The sequence below is a fragment of the Uranotaenia lowii genome, chromosome 2 (assembly GCF_029784155.1).
Source record: "Uranotaenia lowii strain MFRU-FL chromosome 2, ASM2978415v1, whole genome shotgun sequence".
Taxonomy (NCBI): Eukaryota; Metazoa; Arthropoda; class Insecta; order Diptera; family Culicidae; genus Uranotaenia; species Uranotaenia lowii.
This window is the reverse complement of record NC_073692.1, coordinates 352,392,724-352,412,802: the sequence shown is the minus strand read 5'-3', so window position 1 is coordinate 352,412,802 and position 20,079 is coordinate 352,392,724. Positions and strand designations below refer to the sequence as shown.

The window sequence follows — 20,079 nt, the reverse complement described above, 5'->3', positions numbered from 1 at the left end:
TCAATGCCTTATTTACTGTGCATTTATGGAATTGATATTATTTCTAGCTGAATTTGAATTGCAAAATAAACCAAATTTAACATTGGAGTGTAATTGTTTACGAGAAAGGTTTCTATTATCATTTGAGACCCTCCTCTCCTACTAACGCACAGTGGTCCAAAAGGGCTAAAATTGGAACTTTTTTCGTAGCGCCTCTGTCTTTTATCTTATCTCTTAAATGTCTTCAGAACATTCGTTTCTTTAAACATGCTGCATAACTTGAAAGTATCCAAAGTTAGTCAAAGTCCACTACAAAAGTTTAAAATTCTAACTTTTTTATTTCATTAGATAGAGCTTTTCTTTATACTACAAAGTTGTAGAATACAAAAAAATATGAAACTTTGTTGAATACATCAAAACTTTATCTCTTTTAAGAGCAGAGTTATAAAGGTTTATTTTTGAAAGTTATTTAAAAGTTAGTTTTTTATACTTAACGATAGTTAGATGAGGATTTACATGAATAAAACGTTCTGAACATTTGTTGGGGCATTTAAATCAAACGTTCTGCACAAGATTTTAACATTCTACGACATTTCCTAGCCAACTTATTGCAACTTTAAGTTTTATTTTTACTCAACTTCGCGAGCGTTTATTGCAAAAACGTGCAAGTGAATTTTTAAAACTAATGAACCACATTAAAGCTCGAACTAAGGGCAACAAATTGGTGCGCTTATATTTGATCACAACAAGCATATATTTGTGTGTGAAAAAACGTGTTTTTTGTTAAATTTAATGTTTTATATAATCCAAAAAAAATTCTAACAACAAAGTTTTTAGAAGAAATGTTAAAAATTTCTGCGAATTTTTTTGCGAATTTTTTTTAGTATTTTATTGTATCCTCTTAATATTATCGGTGTTAAAATTTGAAAATAATTGACATTTTTTAAATTTTAGCTTTTTTGAAAGAAAGTTTAACAGTTTTGTTTTCAAAATTATCACTTGACTAAAGTAAACTAAATTTATTTATTTGTAACCTTGTGATCAAAATAAAATAAACCATTTTTTTATTATCTTTCATTAGCCATTAATCAGTGCCAAAGATTTGTTAGGCTTCTAAAAACACATGAATGTAGCTATTTTCCGACTTTGTAAATCTGTTTTGCAATATTTTTTGCACATAATTCGCGGTCATAAATGGAAATTTTTGCTATCGAAACTATTTTCATCACAAAGATAATTTAATATCGATCATAAATTAGTTATTGCATGAACGCTAATGAAATTAACCATGAATCTTCCTTCTATGTAGATGGCCAACTATTCAGCTCACTAAGCATTTTACAAAGCTTCTGAAAAAATTTCAAGTATAAAAATTTAATAAGAAAACATAAATTAACTTTTTGTGTTATTGGAGTAAAAATTTAAAAATATTATTAAACTCACTAAAACTCATTAAGATCTCACACTAAACTGTAGGCTTCCATTTCAAGAACGAGAATGAGAAAAATTATTTAAATTTCACGATGAAAACCAAAAACGTACCTCACAAAAAGTTGGATAACTTCTTTATAAGCATGCATTAGTAGCTACCTCTTGTTTCTTCAAAAAGTTGAAACTTAATTGTTCATTTATGTATGCTTGACGTGGAATTTGGTGAAAATCTGTACTTTGAGATGTTTTAAATTGGTGAAAATCTATGCATAAACGTATAATTAGGATAAGGTATTTAGTAAATTTAAAAACTTCAAATTTTATGAAAATTGAAAAAAATTCCAAGAATTAGATATATTTGGTTTATGTTTAACTGGAATAAGTTGTATTCTAAATAGCTATAAAGATATCGTTAATTTTATTCTCGTTTTTCTCAAATAATTATCCCAACTTCCCCTTCTTGTTGCTCAAACCATCGAATTTTTCAAAAGTATTGATAGATTTGAGATGGTTCTGCCCCACAGTGCAACGGGGAGATGTAAAGCGGGGAAGAGAAATTTGCATACATTGCATAACTCGAGAACTGATCAAGCAAATGGAATCAAATTTGGCATGATAAGGTTTTTGGATATGAGAAATGCTTATATGATTATTCCGTTTCTCTTTCCCCAGTGGGAAGCTAGGAAGGATGGAAGGGGCTCAAAGCATTACACCCCCCCCCCCCCCCCCCCCCCAAATTAAGTCCATGTTTCAAATTGAAAATAATCGTTGTATTTTATCTTTGCATTTCAATTTAAAACTCAAGTTGCAGTTTGCATTTCGAGAACAAAATTTTAAGAACTTTCAAAAATTTCATTAATTTTCAAAAGCGTAGCAAAGCACAACAGGCCAGCTAGTTACAAATATTTTAGAAATAATATTCTTATGTATAGGGTGGTCCAAAAAAATTTATGCGTCATCGAATTCCGGACATAATACAAGACATCAGGTTAAATTTTAGTTTATTTGGTCAACTCTAAGGAAGGAGTCGCTTAAAGAGACTTAATTAAGCATGGATTTTTTTTTTTGGAAAAAATACTGTTATGGCACTAACTTTTGTGTGCATTGGTGAATTGTTCTCCAAGTCTTTCCAAGAAAGTTATTCATGTTTGAACAGGGGAATCACCAGCTTGAAGTATTTGCGCAGAGTATTTCCGCTGTCTCACGGATTTATTCACAACGAGCACATCAAACGAAGTGGATATTTGTGGATATTAATATAGTTATATTTAATTTGCTGAAAAATTTTCTATTATATTTTTTTTACCATGAATTCGATTAACTTCCACAAAAGAGCATATCGTCTATATTTTTCCCCTATTTTTACACACCATTCTGCTTTGATTGTAGAATTATCTTTGATCTTGAGTGTTCAACACAAAACGAAAGTACACAAATATCTTATTCGATTGCAACCCTTAAAAACTTTTTCGTCGAAGTTTGCGTTTTCCTACGGGCGGCCCTCGAAAAACTTGTTTAAAATAACATCTGGATTGAGAAAATCAAATTTAAAAAAATATTCGAATATACGCAAAAAAGTCAGATTCAGAGAAGAGAAGTTATAGTCCTGTTGGCTGCTAGTAGTTTTCGTGGCATAATTCAGGGCGTTTCACTAACACTTTTTTTAATTTTGGGAACATTAACCTAAAAACGACCGTGTTCGTCGATCGACTGGCCGATTTTTGCACTAAAATTTTTGGAGGTTAATTTTCCGGTTCTTGTCCGTACACGCCAGTGGGACGCCAGTTAATGTGCGTGAGAAATGTAAAAAAAAAACTCTATTGCCAATGCAGTTGAAATCCGCAGTTTTTTCGCTGGTGATCGGCGACCTTACAAACCAGCGAAGATGAAAAATTCATCAATCATTTCGGCAATCGGCAACACTTTCTTTTGTTTGGTTTCGACACTTGAAAGATGTTTGAGAGATGTCTAGTCAACGTGAAATGTCGCTAATGTTGACGAAAACTCTGGTTTGAGGATTCAGCGACAATATTTTTGACTATTTTACTTGAACAGATGGAGCCAAAATTCCAAACTGTCTTGAGCCCTGTTGCTCACTTTAAGGTTGACCAAATTATATGTTAGGCATGTGTCTAGCCACATAGCTTAAACTATCTTAATTAGTGGGCAATATGTTCTAACGAACTAATAAGGGTCTTTCGCATAATTCACATGTCAGCTGATGTTTTGTTCAACATACGTAAGCTCCTTCGTGAAGTCGACCTTCAACCACTTCAACTCTTAATTCAAAAAGAATTCATGAGGAAGTCAGTTTAGATGCATCTTAACTTTATGTTGAGAAGTCTGATCTCCCTTGTATAATTATGTTACAATTATCATATTTGGAGCGTTAAAACGTTATGTATTTTTAATAAGTTTTCAGATCAAATCACCTAAACTACACTACTAACTGATCTCCCATTCCTTGCAGGTCATCCTCGGGCTGGAACACATGCACAAACGGTACATCGTGTACCGGGACCTCAAACCTGCCAACATCCTGCTGGACGAGAATGGGCACGTACGCATCTCCGATCTCGGCCTCGCCTGCGATTTCAGCAAAAAGAAACCTCACGCCTCGGTCGGCACCCACGGCTACATGGCACCGGAAGTGCTCTCCAAGGGAACCCCCTACGACTCCAGTGCCGATTGGTTCAGCTTCGGCTGCATGCTTTACAAACTGCTGAAGGGTCATTCACCTTTCCGGCAGCACAAAACCAAGGACAAGCACGAGATCGACCGGATGACGCTCACAATGGTTAGTTTGTTTAGAGTTTGCCCCGAGAACTTACAAGTTTTTTGTTTAACATCCTTCTTTTTTCACTACTACTGAAGAACGTTGAGCTGCCGGAGTCGTTTAGCAAGGAACTGAGAGATTTGCTGGAAGGACTTCTCCAGCGGGATATCGATAAACGATTAGGCTGTAAAGGTGGAGGGTAAGTGGAATGTTGTTCTATTTATTTTTGTGTATTTGTATATTTTTTATGTTTCCCCAAGAGATGCTAAGGGTTAACCCTAAAGTCCTCGATTGGAATTTTTGTTGTGTTTTGTGTATTTAGTTTTTGTTTTGTTTCGTTCTTTATGTGTTAATTGGTTGTTGCCGAACTATTGTTTCAAATAACTGAAGAAATCCATCCATCAGGGCGGACGAAGTAAAGGCACACCCATTCTTCACCGGAATCGACTGGAACCAGGTGTACTACCAGAAGTATACACCCCCGCTGATACCGCCCCGGGGGGAGGTCAACGCAGCGGATGCCTTCGATATCGGCTCATTTGACGAGGAGGACACCAAAGGTATCAAACTGACTGAACAGGATCAGGAGCTTTACAAATACTTCCCACTGACGATCTCGGAAAGGTAAAATTAAGATTGAAAACCGTCTCCTCTTGTTCTAATACAAGTTTTTCAACCTCAAATGCAGATGGCAGCAGGAGGTAGCGGAAACAGTATTCGAAACCGTCAACCAAGAGGCGGACCGGGTGGAGCAGAAGCGGAAAGCCAAACAGAAGCAGCGATTCGACGCGGACGAGAAGGACTCCGACTGCATACTGCACGGGTATATCAAGAAGTACAGCGGTTCCTTCGCGTCGGTCTGGCAGACCCGGTACGCTAAACTGTATCCCAATAGGTTTGTTTTCCCCCTAAATGGAATTGATAAACGATCGTAAACTAAGATTGGTATTTCCTACTTTTAGGTTAGAACTGCACACCGAGAGCAGTAGCACGAAACCGGAGCTGGTGTTCATGGATCAGATCGAGGAGGTTGCCCAGGACTATGTGCAATTTAAGAACGAACAGTGTATACAGATTCGGTTCCGGGATGGAATTCGCGACGGCAAACTGATCCTCACCATGTCGGTAAGTTTTTTATAGTAGTTTATTAGCAAGGATACAGGTCTATTGCTTAGTTAAAGTATGTTACCAAAAGGTTGGTTGAAATGGTTGGCGAGACAGCTCTTAGCCGTTCAATAGTCACCCCCACCTCTTTTGCTTGAAGCTTGGCCTACCTTCTGATGGGACTCTCAAATTTGAACTAATATTGTGTTTTTTTTTTCGTCTCACGACATAACTTGACGAACATAATTCCTTAAATTCACTCGGGTCACGATAACCGTTTTCCAATTTCACGGGCATCCCACATTCGTCAGATCACGCTCCCCTTGCTCTAACCACCGCGCTCTTTGCGTCCTTTGCGTCACGCCGCCAAAGATGGTCGCTCGAATACTCCGAGTGTACGCAGGTCCTCCTCGAGCAATATCCACGTATCGTGCCCGTAGAGGACAACTGGTCTATTGAGCGTCGTGTTACCTGGTGCGCGAGGGCTGAGTCTTTTCGACCACAGTTGCTTGTAGAGTTCATAGTAGGCACGACTTCCAAGGATCATTTGCTTCCGGATCTCATGACTGGTGTCATTGTCTGTGATCACCAGTGAGCCTAGATAGATAAAGTCTTCGACTATCTCCAGCTCGTCACCGTCGATCATGACCTTGTTATTACTGGAAAAGCGGGTTCGGTCGATCTTGGATCCGCAAGCCAGCATATACTACGTCTTGGACGTATTCATCATTAACCCAATCCTTTCTGTTCGCGGTAGACTTCCTCCGTCGCGGCAGATGATCTGCCGACTATATCAATGTCATCGGAAAAACAGATAAGTTGCCACTGCTCGTGAAATAACACTTTTTAGCGCCACGTTGAAAATCATGCAGGATAGACCATCGTCTTGTCGAAACCCCCTGCGCGATTCGAATAAAGGTTGTCGCCAAAGTTCCAGGTCGATCATTGCTCTCGGATTCCGAAACAATTTAATAAATCGGGAGCAGTAGGTTGTTAACCTATGGTCCCTATCCCGCGATGGGGCCGCCATCTTGGACTTAGCTAGCGGGAGCCGCATTTCATAAATTAAGCCGCTCGCTGCAAGACAGACGCTTTGAGCCGCCCTGACCTGCAGAACAGACGCTCAGTTGTTGTTGCACGTACGCGCGACCATCTTCTCAGTCTGCATGCGACCAAACCATCCACCGGGGTTGGGTACTCGATCTCCGCTTCGATTACTCGCATCCCAGCCGGCACCACGGGAAGGTTGAAATAGAAGTTGTGAAAAAGAGGTGATTTGACCACTATAGAGCCTCGTGTTGTACATTATCCACCATTTGCCATCCAAACAACTCGAGAATTCATGCAAAATTCACACACTGCACTGCGTTCCATCCATCGTTGCTTTAATCAGTCCGGCCAGCTTCCCGGAAAAGCCGTTCTCTTCCACGGTTTTCCCTAGCTCGTCACGGTCGATCATGTCGTATGCGGTTTTAAAGTCGATGGATAGATGGTGTGTAGGGACTTGGTGTTCACAGCATTTTTGGAGGATTTGCCGTAATGTGAAGATCTGGTCCGTCGTAGACCGTCCCTCCAAGAAGTCGGCCTGATGACTTCCCACGAATCTGTTTGGTTGTGGCGTTAGGCGTCGAAATAGGATTCGGGACAACACTTTGTAGGCGGCATTGAGGACAGTGATAGCTCGGTAGTTCTCACAAATCAATTTGACGACCTTCTTGTTGATGAGGCATATTACCCCCTCCTTCCACTCCTCCGGTAGCTGTTCTGTGTCCCAGATCCGGACTATTAACAGGTGTAGGCAATCGGTAAACTTGATGAGCTGCGATGCAACCCTTCCCCAGCCGGTTTGTTGCTATTCAGCCGGCGAATGACTTCCTCAACTTAACTCATCGTTGGGAGTGGCTCCTCTACGTCATTGGCTACGTTGGTGATGTAGCTTCCCTTACCGTCTGAGTCTCCTGCATGCGCGCCGTTTAGGTGTTCATCGAAGTGCTCCTTCACCTTTTGATCAACTCACAATGGTCCGTCAGGATGCTTCCGTCCTTATCCCGGCACATTTCGGCTTGCAGCATGAAGTCTCTGCGGGATGCATTGAGCGTCTGATAGAACTTTCGTGTTTCCTGGGAACGATACAGCTGATTTAGCTCCTCTTCTTCCATGCTCGTCCTTCTCCTGGAAAATTCGTCTCGCTGTCTATTCCGCTGTTTTCCACGTTTTAACGGGGTCTTCTTGCACTACAGCCGCCCGCGCGGCGTTCTCTTCGTCCAATACACTCCTCGTCGAATCAGTTGTTCCGTCAAGTTCGTTCCACATGCCCGATGACGTTCTCCACAACACTGTAGATGGCTGTTATCCCAACAGACCTCGAGAGAGGCTTCGTCAAGCTCGTCCTTTACCGGCAGCGCTGCTTCGATTGCGCGTAGTCTACTGCGACCTCAAGTTGCTTCAGTCGTGCGATATTTCCCCGAGCCGGGCGTGTCGGTTTCGTATGTTGTTCACTACGGAGAGTTCAATCAAAAAAAAACGAGAGCCTTCAGGATGGCATAGTTTTTAATAGGGTGTTTAACATTAGATCCAATACCATAGAGCGTCTATTCAGGGCCATTCTGATACCACGTGGACAAAAAATGAGATTAGAACCACCAGTCCCCCCTCCATGGACAAGCTTGAAACCTGCGCCGGATGATCGCATGAACAGATTCGAAATCTTCTTTTTTTTCCAAATTTTAATATTGCAGTCGGAAAACACTTCTCTTTGAGGGGGGGGGGGGGGGGGGGGGAGAAAGGCCAAAAGGGGTTTTTTGTTGGGGACGAATAGGTAGAAGAACGTTTATATTCCTGTGTAGATGTTGCTGCCCGAATTTTGTCCTTTTCTTCAGGATCATTCGACATGATCTGTCGAAGGTTGTCGGCTAGATCGCAGTCCGCTCCAAGAAGTAGTTCTGGTCGTTCCATGCATAGGAGCTGTTTTTGACCTCCCTCATCTTGTTTTCGGTGGTGTTGTTCCAGGAGCATCTGAGGGAGGCATGAGCATGTTGGGGGGTCCAATTTGATCACAGTTGGGCGCCAGTCGATTTGCTGCTTCGTTGCCGGGAATCTTGGAGTGACCAGGAATCCAGCACAGTGTTGTTAGCTTCGCAGCTGCAATGCCGGAAAGGGCAATGATCCATGGATGTTTTGTGTTGGCTTCCTGGACAGCTCTCAGCACGCTTGCAGAGTAGGAGAAGACGTAGACGGACAGAGATCTGGGTACTTTGAGGATGGCGAAAGCCTCAGAGCCACTTGGATGGTAGAGCATTGACAACACTGTCGTTAGTGCTGAATATGCCACTTCCAACCTGGCCATTAGTGGACTTGCAACCAGCAGTGAAAAACTTGGGTATTTGTTTGCGTTTTCGGTTGACGAGTTGATGATTTCCAGCATAAATTAGTATTATACAATGACTATTTCCATTATCTTTGAGTTTGAGCACACTTTACGATACAGGGGACCGGTCGTTAAGTAGAATAACCAATATTTTTTTTTGCCTTTTTTACTCGAGCGATGAAATGCCATAACTCGCTAGGTTTTTATCTTCCTCCGGTAACTTTCCTTGGCTTAAAATTGCCTTACAGCCTCAAAAAAAACATTTTTTTTAAAAGAAGCATTAATGTTTGCTCATAAGTAATGAATGATTATTTAAGGTTACTCACTGACGCATGCGTGGTCCTATGGGGGGAGGAGGTGATTGGGGTGATCACCCCCTCCCTGTGTTTTTGGAAGATTTTGGCGTCCTGCATTCGAATCATTTGTCAGATTTTGTCTATCAGCTCTTGTTTTGATGATCGATTTTGAGTACATTCGATCGTTGATATCTGATGAACAAACATAACTAAACGAAAAACGAAAACTGATTTTGAATCTATTTATAATTTTCCTTTCAATCAAGGATTCAAATTAAGCCTACATTTTTTAGTTTTAGGGATATAACGCTTTAAAAAAAATCAATTTTTATACATTAAAATGGAAAGTATTACAACAATTTCTGAAATCACTGAAGAAAGTCTTTCAATTCAAGAAAGATTTCAATTCATTCAAGAACTTTGTTGAAAATTGCAAAGTGATTTTTCTTTTGCTTTAAGAAATAACTAAGATTTAATTTGGTTTAAAATTTCTTTAAAATTACGTCAAAATTCTCGTATTTTGTAGAATTGGGAAAAATTAACAAAAAGGAAATTTCTATAACTTTTTTCTCTGACGTTAAAAATTACTCCTGGTCTTAGGGAAAGTTTATCATTAAATTAAAACCATTATATTTAAAATCTTTGTAATGTTCCACAGTTTTGCCAAGAAAGTGCACAAATTGATTAAATGAACTTATTTATACCTTTTTTCAGATGTTATCCCGAAAACCAGAGCTACCAGAAAAAAAGATATTTGCATATTTGGAATCAGCGCCTCCAAATTAGTCAAAATCAGCTTTCAAATCAGTTGCACCTCTCAAATGTAAATTTTGTTGCCTTGTGTGTGTTGCCTTTGTGCATTGAAGTTCTGGCGTCACAACACGCCCTTTTTAATTTTTTTGTTCTGAAAATTTTACTTTTTCCGATTTGTACGTTCTCAACAAAAATATAACGAAAAAAATTATTATTAAAAGTGATGTTTGAAAAATCACTTTTAAAACAATGTAGTTTTTTTTGTAAATAATGAAAAATAAGTTCTGAAGAAATGCTGGCTAGTATGGTTCCTAACTAGGATTTATTGATCTTCAGGAAAAGATAGATCTCCAAGATCGATTTAGATGGGCAGTCGTGAGATCGATCCACCTGCAAAATTCTTATCCATTCTTAACAAAAAAAAAATGTTATAAACAGGACGGAAAAGAAAACGAAGTTTCAAACATGCATTAGCCTGCTATCTTTGGTAGAAATAAACGCTTATAAATGCCCTGGGGTGGAAAACAGAAGAAAAAAACAAAAAAGGCGCTCAAATGTCAAATTGATCTGATTAAATCACTGACCAGTGAACAGGCATCAAATTTTGTTTCATTAGAATGGCCATTCTTAAAACTTTTTTTAAGTCGTTGAGAGAGTTTTGCATTGAATAAATTTACAAGTTTCACCAAACTGTCTCATCTATGAAACAACAGTTTTGTTGATTTTGTTAGGTTCCGGCACGAAATTTTATCATAAACAATTACAAATCTTTTCAAAAAGTGCTCATTTTTGGTCGAAAAGTAAAAAATGCTGCAAAAATGAGGCAGCATAATTTCTATTTGCCTGACCTAGATAAATGCTTTTATTTAGGTACTCAATATATTGAAAAATTCCAGATTGTTAAAATCAACTAAATGTCCAACAAATGGTATTCTTTGACATTGAATCGACAATTCAATTTGAATCTAAATAAATCGGCTTAGCAAGAAAAGAATCCAAAAGAACGAATTTAAAATGAACCAATATTATCATTTTTTTTTTCATGTCATAGGATCGATCCAAAAAAAACTAAAATCTGAGTTGATCGAACACTCTAGTCCTAACAAATTTTTCTATGAATTTTATAATTTGTTTAATGACCAAATTAAATAAGAAAATCCAAAAAAATCAGTATCATTCAAAAAATTCAGGAAGGAAAAAAAGAGGAGAAATAAAAAGTAAGCTAAGATCGAAGGAGTGAATAAATGATATGTTGGGGAACGGTCAACTTTTTTGGACAATTTTTTTTTTGAAACATTTTTGTGTGAACAGCTATTGTGCTACAAATATTTTAATAACTGTTATGAAAGATTTTGGCTTCATGAATTAAAAAATGCGTCAGATTTTGTCTCTTATCTTTAGTTTTGGTGCTATGGCTCGTTTAACTTTAAAATTTAGAATTTAAGAATTTAGAAAATTTTACTGAATTCCAGCTGAATGAAACAATAAACCAACATAAAAAAATAAATATTGATTTTAAATCTATTTATCAATCATTATTTCATGAAGGATCAAAACTTTGTCTACATTTTCTAATTTCAGAGATACAATGTTCTAGTTAGAAAAAATATAATTCGACATTTTTTAAGCAAATTCAATTGAAAATAATTTAAACATTTTATTTCTGACATCATAGAAAGGCGTTTAAATTTTCCTGATTTTAAAGATTTTTGTTTATTTGACATCTATGTAAAAAACTGCAAAACCTTTAGTTTTAAAAATATCTAAGATTCATATTGAGTAAAAATTTCTTTGAAATTTGGTCAAATTCCTGTAGAACTGTAAAAAAATATGAAGGAAACTTTTGTAGCTTTTTCTCAGAACTAAAAATAACTCGCCATCATCGAAATTTTTAATTTATTTTGAATGTCTTTGTAATAATTTGTTTTTAAAAAAAATGCACAAATTGTTCAACATTCCCAAGTCAGTTTAAATCAGCTCTTAAATGTTTTGCACCAATGTGATTTTTGTTGCCTTATGCTACCAGAAATTGATCTTTCATTTCATATTTTTTTAAATATTTCTAGAAAATCGTTTTCAAAAACGTTTTCAAAATTCATTAAAAACAACACGATATTTTCGAATCACTTTTCTGATAAATATAACTGAATAATAAAAAACATAGTTTTTTTAAATCAATTTTAAGTTGAAAGCAATTATTATCAAAAACTCATCTCAATTATTTGTTTTTCAAACGTACATATAGTTGCAAATTGAAAATCATTCAAGTTTAGTTTTATTACCTTGCATTAATTTCAGATTGCAGATTCGCAATTTGAAGTTGTATTCAAGAATATCGAAAAAATACTTCTCTATTTTTAAATTGCGACCCAGAGATGGGTCTTGACTCAAACATTCAGTCAGCGAAACTTTTTTGTAGAGAAATGAATCCAACTTAGATGAAATTTCAGGGACTAGATAAGAGAAAATCGATGTTGAAAAACATGCGAAAAAAAATTCGCCTTGCCTCCCGGTGAGACTTGAACCCACATCTTGCGCCTCTCCGGGGCCCATGTATTAACATTCTACTCAACATCGATTTTCTCTTATCTAGTCCCTGAAATTTCATCTAAGTTGGATTCATTTCTCTACAAAAAAGTTTCGCTGACTGAATGTTTGAGTCAAGACCCATCTCTGGGTCGCAATTTAAAAATAGAAATAAGGCGGTGCCAAACACCGAAATTGGCTGGATATCCAAATACGGCAAACGCATCATTTCTCATCATAACTGACAACCCGTGCAGGATATGGGAAGGCAATGCAAATCTTGCCGTGCTTAAAAATGTCTAAACTTGATTCCAACTACCGTAAGATGAAATGATGGGAAAAGAAATAGACCAAGAAAAATGATTATGATCACATGGGAGAACTATTCCCTTCATTCCGATAGACATCGACACTCAACCAGTATAATATTCATACGCCAGGTTGGTCTCCTGTAGTAGAATGTTAATACATGGGCCCCGGAGAGGCGCAAGATGTGGGTTCAAGTCTCACCGGGAGACAAGGCGAATTTTTTTTCGCATTTTTTTCAACATCGATTTTCTCTTATCTAGTCCCTGAAATTTCATCTAAGTTGGATTCATTTCTATACTTCTCTATTTTTGCCATTTTTCTTAAATACCTCAAACATAATTCGATGAGATCAAATAAGAGGAAAAGGGGCAGTGTGCCGCATCCTTCTTTCCCTCTCCCCTTCACTTTTTCAATATGAACTTTTATTCACTAGATATCAAAGTTCTTTTTATTGGTCGATTTTTGAAAATTTGTAAAATCACTGAAACTGAAAGCTGCGGAGCAGAAACAGTTCATCGTTGAAAAAGTATCTCGCGCGGTTATACAGAACATTTTTACCACGATAGCATCAATCCGGAAAATTTAAACTGATTGACCGAATTAAGTGGAGCGGCTTTTTGTATTGAACACTCCACGAGGTCCGATATTTCATCCAAATTGGGGAGTGCTGTTCGTCAAGTCCTGTTGGCCGCCGACCGTGGCCTAGAGGATAGCGTTCAAGTCTTCTAAGCCAGAGGTCATGAGATCGAGTCTCGGTCACGGCACACATAGTACTCTTTCTGTGGGTTGGTGGTATTAGCATTAGTAAAATGCTAGCCATTATATCCTTGAAATATGTACGCTTTAGTCTTAAGTAGAATTTAGATCTCTTCAAAGAAACATGAAGTTTCACTGAGATCATATATGTGTGCGTTCGTTAAAAAAAAAGTCGTAAATCGAAACAAGGAAACGAAAATAGATTTGACTGTGAACCGAGGGCAGAAAACTCGTCAATCGGGCACAGTCCTGCGTAGAACATAGGCCGACGGTGTATCCAGGTGATACCGTAGTTGTATGTAGAATCTTTTCTTGGCGGAGAGCATTGGCGGTATTTTAAACGGTAACCACGGATGGCGGTACAGAGCAAAAGGGGCCGTTCACATGCCACGTGGACAACTTAGGGGGAGGGGGGGGGGGTGTATGAAAATGTCCACGCTTGTCCACGGAGAGGGGGGTAGGAGTTTGGGTCATGTCCACGTGGACATACTTACTTCCATTTTCTATAGGTGAATAAATATTAAGATGTTTAAATCTTAAAATTGCAAAGCTTTCCAGTTTAAGTTTTAACAATTTATAGCAATTGAAAGCAAGTGATAAATATGATAATTTATAAATTTTTTTTTTTTTGAAATTATATTATATCAGGTAACCCTAATTCGTTTTTTTTTTAATCAGCCATTCCAATAACAAAAAGGCAAAAAGTAGTGTTTTCTAACTGTCAAATTAGATTTAGAAAAAAAAACAATTTCAAATCTGTCCACGTGGACATCCGGGGAGGGGGGTAGGTGTTTGCCAAACGTCCACGCTTGTCCACGGAGGGGGAGGGGGGTGTCAAAAATCTCATTTTTCTGTCCACGTGGTATCTGAACGGCCCCAAATCAGGAAATACCTAGATAGAATTGAGACGCTTGGTATCAGAAATGAAAGTTTCGAGAAAACGGTCTTCAAAGTTGTGAAGGTACTCGATTTTTCATATATTGTTCAAGTTCGAGCAGTTTGAATTCAATAAAAAAAGTGTTCAAAAAAAATTATAAAAAATCTGATTTTTGCACCAGGTGTACATTGAAACATGAAGAATCGTTAGGTATACTTAACTCAAAATAGATGATTTTGGCTCTTGCACCCCTCTCGCTCTGAAGGACTCAATTGGTATCTGTTCTCAATATCTGAGTTTTGACTCGGCTAGTGGGCTCACCCTGGGTGTTCTTTTAAAGAGTCTTTGTAACTGCGTAATTTTACTATGGAGAAATAAAAATTGTAACTGCGCGGGCTGTAACATAAAGGCTGTTACACAGTGTCAAGGGAATTATCTTCCCCTGGGTGATAACCTTTCTGATGCTTTCAAGCTCATCTCTTCTTCAGAAAATATTTTGTCTATGCCGTCCAAAAAGTTTCCAAGGCTTGTACGCGAAATGGATCATCAGCATAGTAAACGAGACTTGAAACTTAATCGGATTTCCTGCGTCGAATTTCCAGGAGAATCAAGATACGTACTCATAACTTCTCCTCCTGGAATTTATCGACAAAATCTGCCTCAAAAAGTTGAATGACTGTAGTTAATAGGCAATCTGCCTTATTTTTTTCCTTTCACAGGACGAAATCGGTCTCAAGGAGTGGTCCCTATCGCTGCGGGCAGCCCACAAGGAGAGCCAGGAGCTACTGGGCTCGATGGCCAAGAAGGCCGGCAAGATCTACGGCACTGAGCGGGACGCCTCCAAAGCCAACGTCCTCCTGAACAACTCCTCGGCCGCACCAGCAACGGTCAACAACAATGCCTCCTCAACGGCAGCAGCCATCAACAACTCCACCGCCGCCGGTCAAAAGAACGCCAACGGGTCGTCCAACTAGCGGTTACTGTTGCGATCTCGGTCCTGTTTCATAGAACCGAGTCGTCTGAAGGAACCCCTGATGAAGATGAAGTGCAAGGACACCTAAGAAGCGGCGACGTTGCCGGCATCATCATTAACGTCAGGAGACCAAAAAAACGTTCTTATCGTTTTTTGGTAGAGCTTTGTTTGATTTGAGTTAGGTTGTTTCCTTCAGGACTACTGAAAATTTCGATGGAATTATTGTTTACCGAAATTTTCGGTAGTTCTAACGATTCGGTTACCTTCGAATTTATTGAGGAGTTTAGTCGCGATTCCGGGAACACGGGTTCTCGAGGACAATTTTAAGCTGTGAAAGCGCTTAAAAAAGAGAAAGGGAGACGCAACAAGTAGCGTGTTTAGTTTAGCCTCTATTTTGAATTTCCAACCTTCTTTCGTTGGGAGCCTCCTTTTCTAAAATAAAAAAAAACCACTGAAAAAACGGGTAAAGTTTCGAACAACAGTATAAAAGAGAGAGAATGAGCGATAACAAAAAAAAAATTACTTATATTGATAGAAAAAGCTGTACAACAAATTATATACTGATGATTAAGCAAAAAAAACTGAACATTTTTCGGATCGAGCAAAACCAAAAAAAAATCGGCAGTGAAACAATGAAAGAAAAATGCTAACCGTATTACACTGTTATTTGGGTGCAAAATTTTTAAGGCGGGACTGCGCGAAAAGAGGAACGTCAAATGTGGGCTTGAACATGTCAATGAGTGTACTAGGACAGTGATATAACAAGTTGGATGAGGAAAAATTATTAGACTATTTGAAAAATACTGATTTTGAAGGATTCGTGAAGTTTTTCTTTAAAAAAAACCTTCAATGGAAATTTCAAAGATTTAGACCCATTTCATTAAAGACTTTCAATAGTTTTTGTGTAGTTTTTACTCCAATTTATTGGATTCTTACATTTGAAATTTGAATTCTAAGTTTCAGGACTTAAAAATTGAATTTGTTCTTGTTCTTGAAGCCAGTATTTTCCAAATGGATTCGATGGAAAAGTAAAAAAAAAAACCCTCGATAACTGCAATCGTCAGCCCCCGAGTCATCTTTGTATAGTAAATAAATGTGTCAATTTAGTATATCGTACTACTAATCTGAATCCCAGGAAACACACTGGTTAAAAAGTAGCTGTGTTCACGCAGGAAAAATAATGAATGAATATAAAAACAACATAAATATAGCGTTTATAATAGTCAGCGGAAACAATAATGATAAAAGAGGAAACTTATATAAATAAATTTATAATAAATAAATATATATATTTAAAGAAAATTTAAACTGGAAGGCGAAAGTTGGGGCAAAAATTGGTCATCGATTAGTTTTATATGATTTGACACAGGAATTATGACTGTTGAAATTTTTTCAGTGTATCAGTGTTGCCAATTGTACTGAAAAGTTTGCAAAACGTCACAAAATGTAATCGGGTATCAAATTTTGCACCAATCTAGGAAGCTAATCGGCGAGACGAGACGAGACGAGATTATTAAAAAATGTGCGATGTTTTAGTGACAAAAACATGCGAACAAATAGGCGTAAATATCCTAAAGTATTGTTAAAAACAATCAAAACCACTGATCGATCGCAAGGAGTTGTATATACATGATGTAGTTGTTTTTTACGTTTTTGTGTTCGGTGACAGATAAAAAAAAGTACACCCCCAAATAGGAGAAAACATAGAAGGGAAAAACTGAGAAAATATTGGAAGTTTTTTTTATTTACTGGCAGCGATCAAAAGTTCAATCGATGTATGTATTATGCGGGATTGATTTTGATAAAATTTGTGCAATCTACCCATAAAAAATTAAGAAAAAAAACTCACAATGAATGTTGCCACAAACCCGCCGCCATTTTTTTCAAACTGAAAAAAACGCATCATTTAAACTTGATCGTGGTATTTGTGTCACCCAGCCCTGAAATTTGTACATGATAATGGTGAGATAGAATAGTCAGTTAAGGCAGATCAGAAACGAACAGACGGCAGCAGAGGAAAGCAAACAACAATAGAACTACGAGAAACCTCCTTTTAGAGAAAAAAAAAACAAGATAAACTTAATTGAAACAACCAAACAGATCATATAACAACTAACTAAGAAAAGCCTTTTATATGTCTGTCTGTGTATGTCTCTCTCTTTTCGTGTGTCTGTACGTATGAAATGTATATTTAGAAACTTTTTAATAACAAAGAAGAAGTAAGAAAAAACGATCAGAAACCAGGCAAAACCACAAAAATCTGATACACACAACCCGAATTACTTACACAAAAGCATAAATTTGTTGAGACAAAAAAAAAGATTGTTGTTGTTAGAAGCCAAATACCAATTCTATACTACTATAACCTAGTGAGAAACTTACTATAAACAAAACAAAAGAAAAGAAAACACAAAAAATAAGAGAAGGAGAAAAAAAAACAAACATTTACCACTAAAAGTGTCATTTAGTTCCAAGCGAACAGCAGCAGCAAACCTCTTCATTGTTCGATTATAGTTTTCGATATGTATAAGTAGTAGTGAAATCAAATTGGCCGGCATCACTGAAGACGGAGATCGCGCATGAAGCAATAGCAAGTAAACGATACTACACAGAAACACACATACACAAAAATCGGATAATTTAGTTCATAAGCGAGAGAGCAGCCGACGACAGCAGAGAAGAGCAGCAACACTTTTTGATACCAATTTACGCTCCGCGACATTTGCTGTGTGGATTCTTGTTAAAAAAAACACAACTGAATAGCCAAAACTGAAAACAATAATTTAAATATTCAATTCCAATCCGTGTGGGCGGAAAGTGTTGTCCGCCCTCAGAAAACCATCAATTTCCATCACGAAACTTTCAATCTTCCTCGTACACATTGATAAAGAGAGAAAAAAGCAAACAAACAACTAAACAAACCCAGCAAAATCCGTAAGCACGAACAATCGATCTAAAAATTATTATAATATAAATCCCACAAACTCACAGAAACAAGTTGATTGCAAACAAACCCAACTAAAAGAAAGAAGACCGATTTACTCAAAGGAATCATATAGTCAAAAAAACGAATAATAAAAAAACGTTTGCAAAGTTTAAAACAAAAAAGGAACCTATAGAGAAAGAAAAACTACAGCAAAAATCCGAAATACACATTCAAGTGCGTACACTTTACTGACACACACCAAGCATTGATTCAAACTCAACTCAAACGTCGCGTATACACTCGGACACACCTACCTACACACATAACAAAAAAAACACACGTTTGTACTTTCTCGTTTTCATTAACTGTGTATTGATCAAATAGTGATACTATCCTTATTACCGCAAGAGTATGAAAGAGTAGCGCAGGAAGCGGAGAAACGAAAGCAGCAGTAGGGGAAGAACAGTAGCGAAGCGTTGGAAGCAGGCAAGTAGGAGAGTCTAATTAATAAACAAGAGGAAGCAACAATGGAGAGAAAAAAATAACAAAATAAACTGGTCGAGAGGGAAAAATGAATCGAGAAACCTGTAAAAATCGTTGGTTTTGTGTGTCATTATTTTGAAAGAACTTCATATCAAAATCCGGGCAGTTTACTCTCTGGAGCCACCAACCATTTGTTTAATAGCCTCTTCTATATTTTGGTATCCTATATCGATTTAAGCGAGGGAGGAACTATTTTCAAAAACCAATGAATTAAGTGTCTTAGCCCTACAGTGGCGAGCCAATGCACAGAGGAGATTTTTTATCAAAAAAAAGGTACCTATTCCAGTGACGATCGCCTTGACTGTAATAAATTCTGATAAAATAGCTCTAAATGCCTCATTTTGCCCGATTTCCCCTATTTTTTCAGGTTTAAAGGTAAAATTCCGATTGTAGCAATCTTTCCTTGCTACGAAAAAATCATATAAACTTCACTGATTTATGTAAAAGTGTCTGCTGAATCGATTGGTGTACTCCAATTTTGGTTTTAATAATGACAAGTGGCTTATTTCGCCTCTTTTCCCCTAAACTTAAGAATTTTTTAAAAGGAATGCAGTCAAACAAAGTGTAATCCAAAAAAATTTTCATTATGAATGATAATTTTCGGTAGATTGATTCATCCTCAAGCTGATGGTGTCGCTTTTTGCTCTACAATGTATAGAAATAGCTGAATAGTCCAAACTTCTCCTAGCTTTTTTATATTTTAGAATAAATTCTACTGTAACATTCGAGCTATTCACATACGAAATGCAAAAACTAAGTGATTTAGTGTAAAATTTGTCGCTGAATCAAGTGGTGTACACCGCTTAGCGCTCAGCTTACGAGAATAGCCGCAATCACCCCGATTTCCCCTAACATCGAGCGATATGTTAACAAAATCATTATAACAAATAACAATGCATCGAAAAATGCACAAAAATGAATAAAATAGATGTAAAATGCATTGCTGAATCGAGTGATGTACTCCGCTTAGCGTTAAATTGACGAGAAGAGCCTCAATCACCCCGACTTTGGTACATATCGCCCTAAAATCAGGCGATATGTACCAATAAATCGCAGTAACAAGAGCAAGCATCAGAAAAAATGAATAACAAGTAACACGAGTAACAAGAGAAAGCATCAGAAAATGCCCAAAAATGATTGAATCAGATGTTAAACTTATTGTTTAAGTGAATGATCAACGAAACTTAGTATTCAGTTCACGAGAAAGATTTCATTTTTTTTTTATTTTCCCTAAATTCATTCATGAATTTATTAAAAAAAATTTAAATATCCAAATGAGAAAGCTTCAGCGAAATTTAACGAAACATTAAAACAGGTGTTACCCTTACTGTTCACCCTAATGATAAGCATCGTTTAGAATTCAGGAAATGAGAGCAAACCCAATTTCCCCAAATTCCCCTAGATTCATGCAATATACCTAGAATTAACTTTGTAACAATTGAGAATGCGTCACGAATTTCACA

At 37.3% G+C, this 20,079-nt stretch overlaps 1 protein-coding gene across 5 annotated transcripts in view; it reads left to right on the top strand.

Moving 5' to 3' along the window:
• LOC129748550 (G protein-coupled receptor kinase 1) overlaps positions 1-18,667 on the top strand; it is a 538,704-nt gene extending 520,037 nt beyond the window's left edge. For 2 of the 5 annotated variants that reach the window (XM_055743204.1, XM_055743205.1), the window contains exons 9-14: positions 3,881-4,207; positions 4,282-4,385; positions 4,577-4,810; positions 4,875-5,081; positions 5,149-5,311; positions 14,894-18,667. In XM_055743204.1, coding sequence (XP_055599179.1) covers positions 3,881-4,207; positions 4,282-4,385; positions 4,577-4,810; positions 4,875-5,081; positions 5,149-5,311; positions 14,894-15,148 — 1,290 coding nt within the window. In that variant the 3' untranslated portion in view covers positions 15,149-18,667. The remainder of the gene's footprint in view (positions 1-3,880; positions 4,208-4,281; positions 4,386-4,576; positions 4,811-4,874; positions 5,082-5,148; positions 5,312-14,893) is intronic. The other 3 variants (XM_055743208.1, XM_055743206.1, XM_055743207.1) reach the window with 3 other exon arrangements.
• Positions 18,668-20,079: the final 1,412 nt, after the last annotated feature.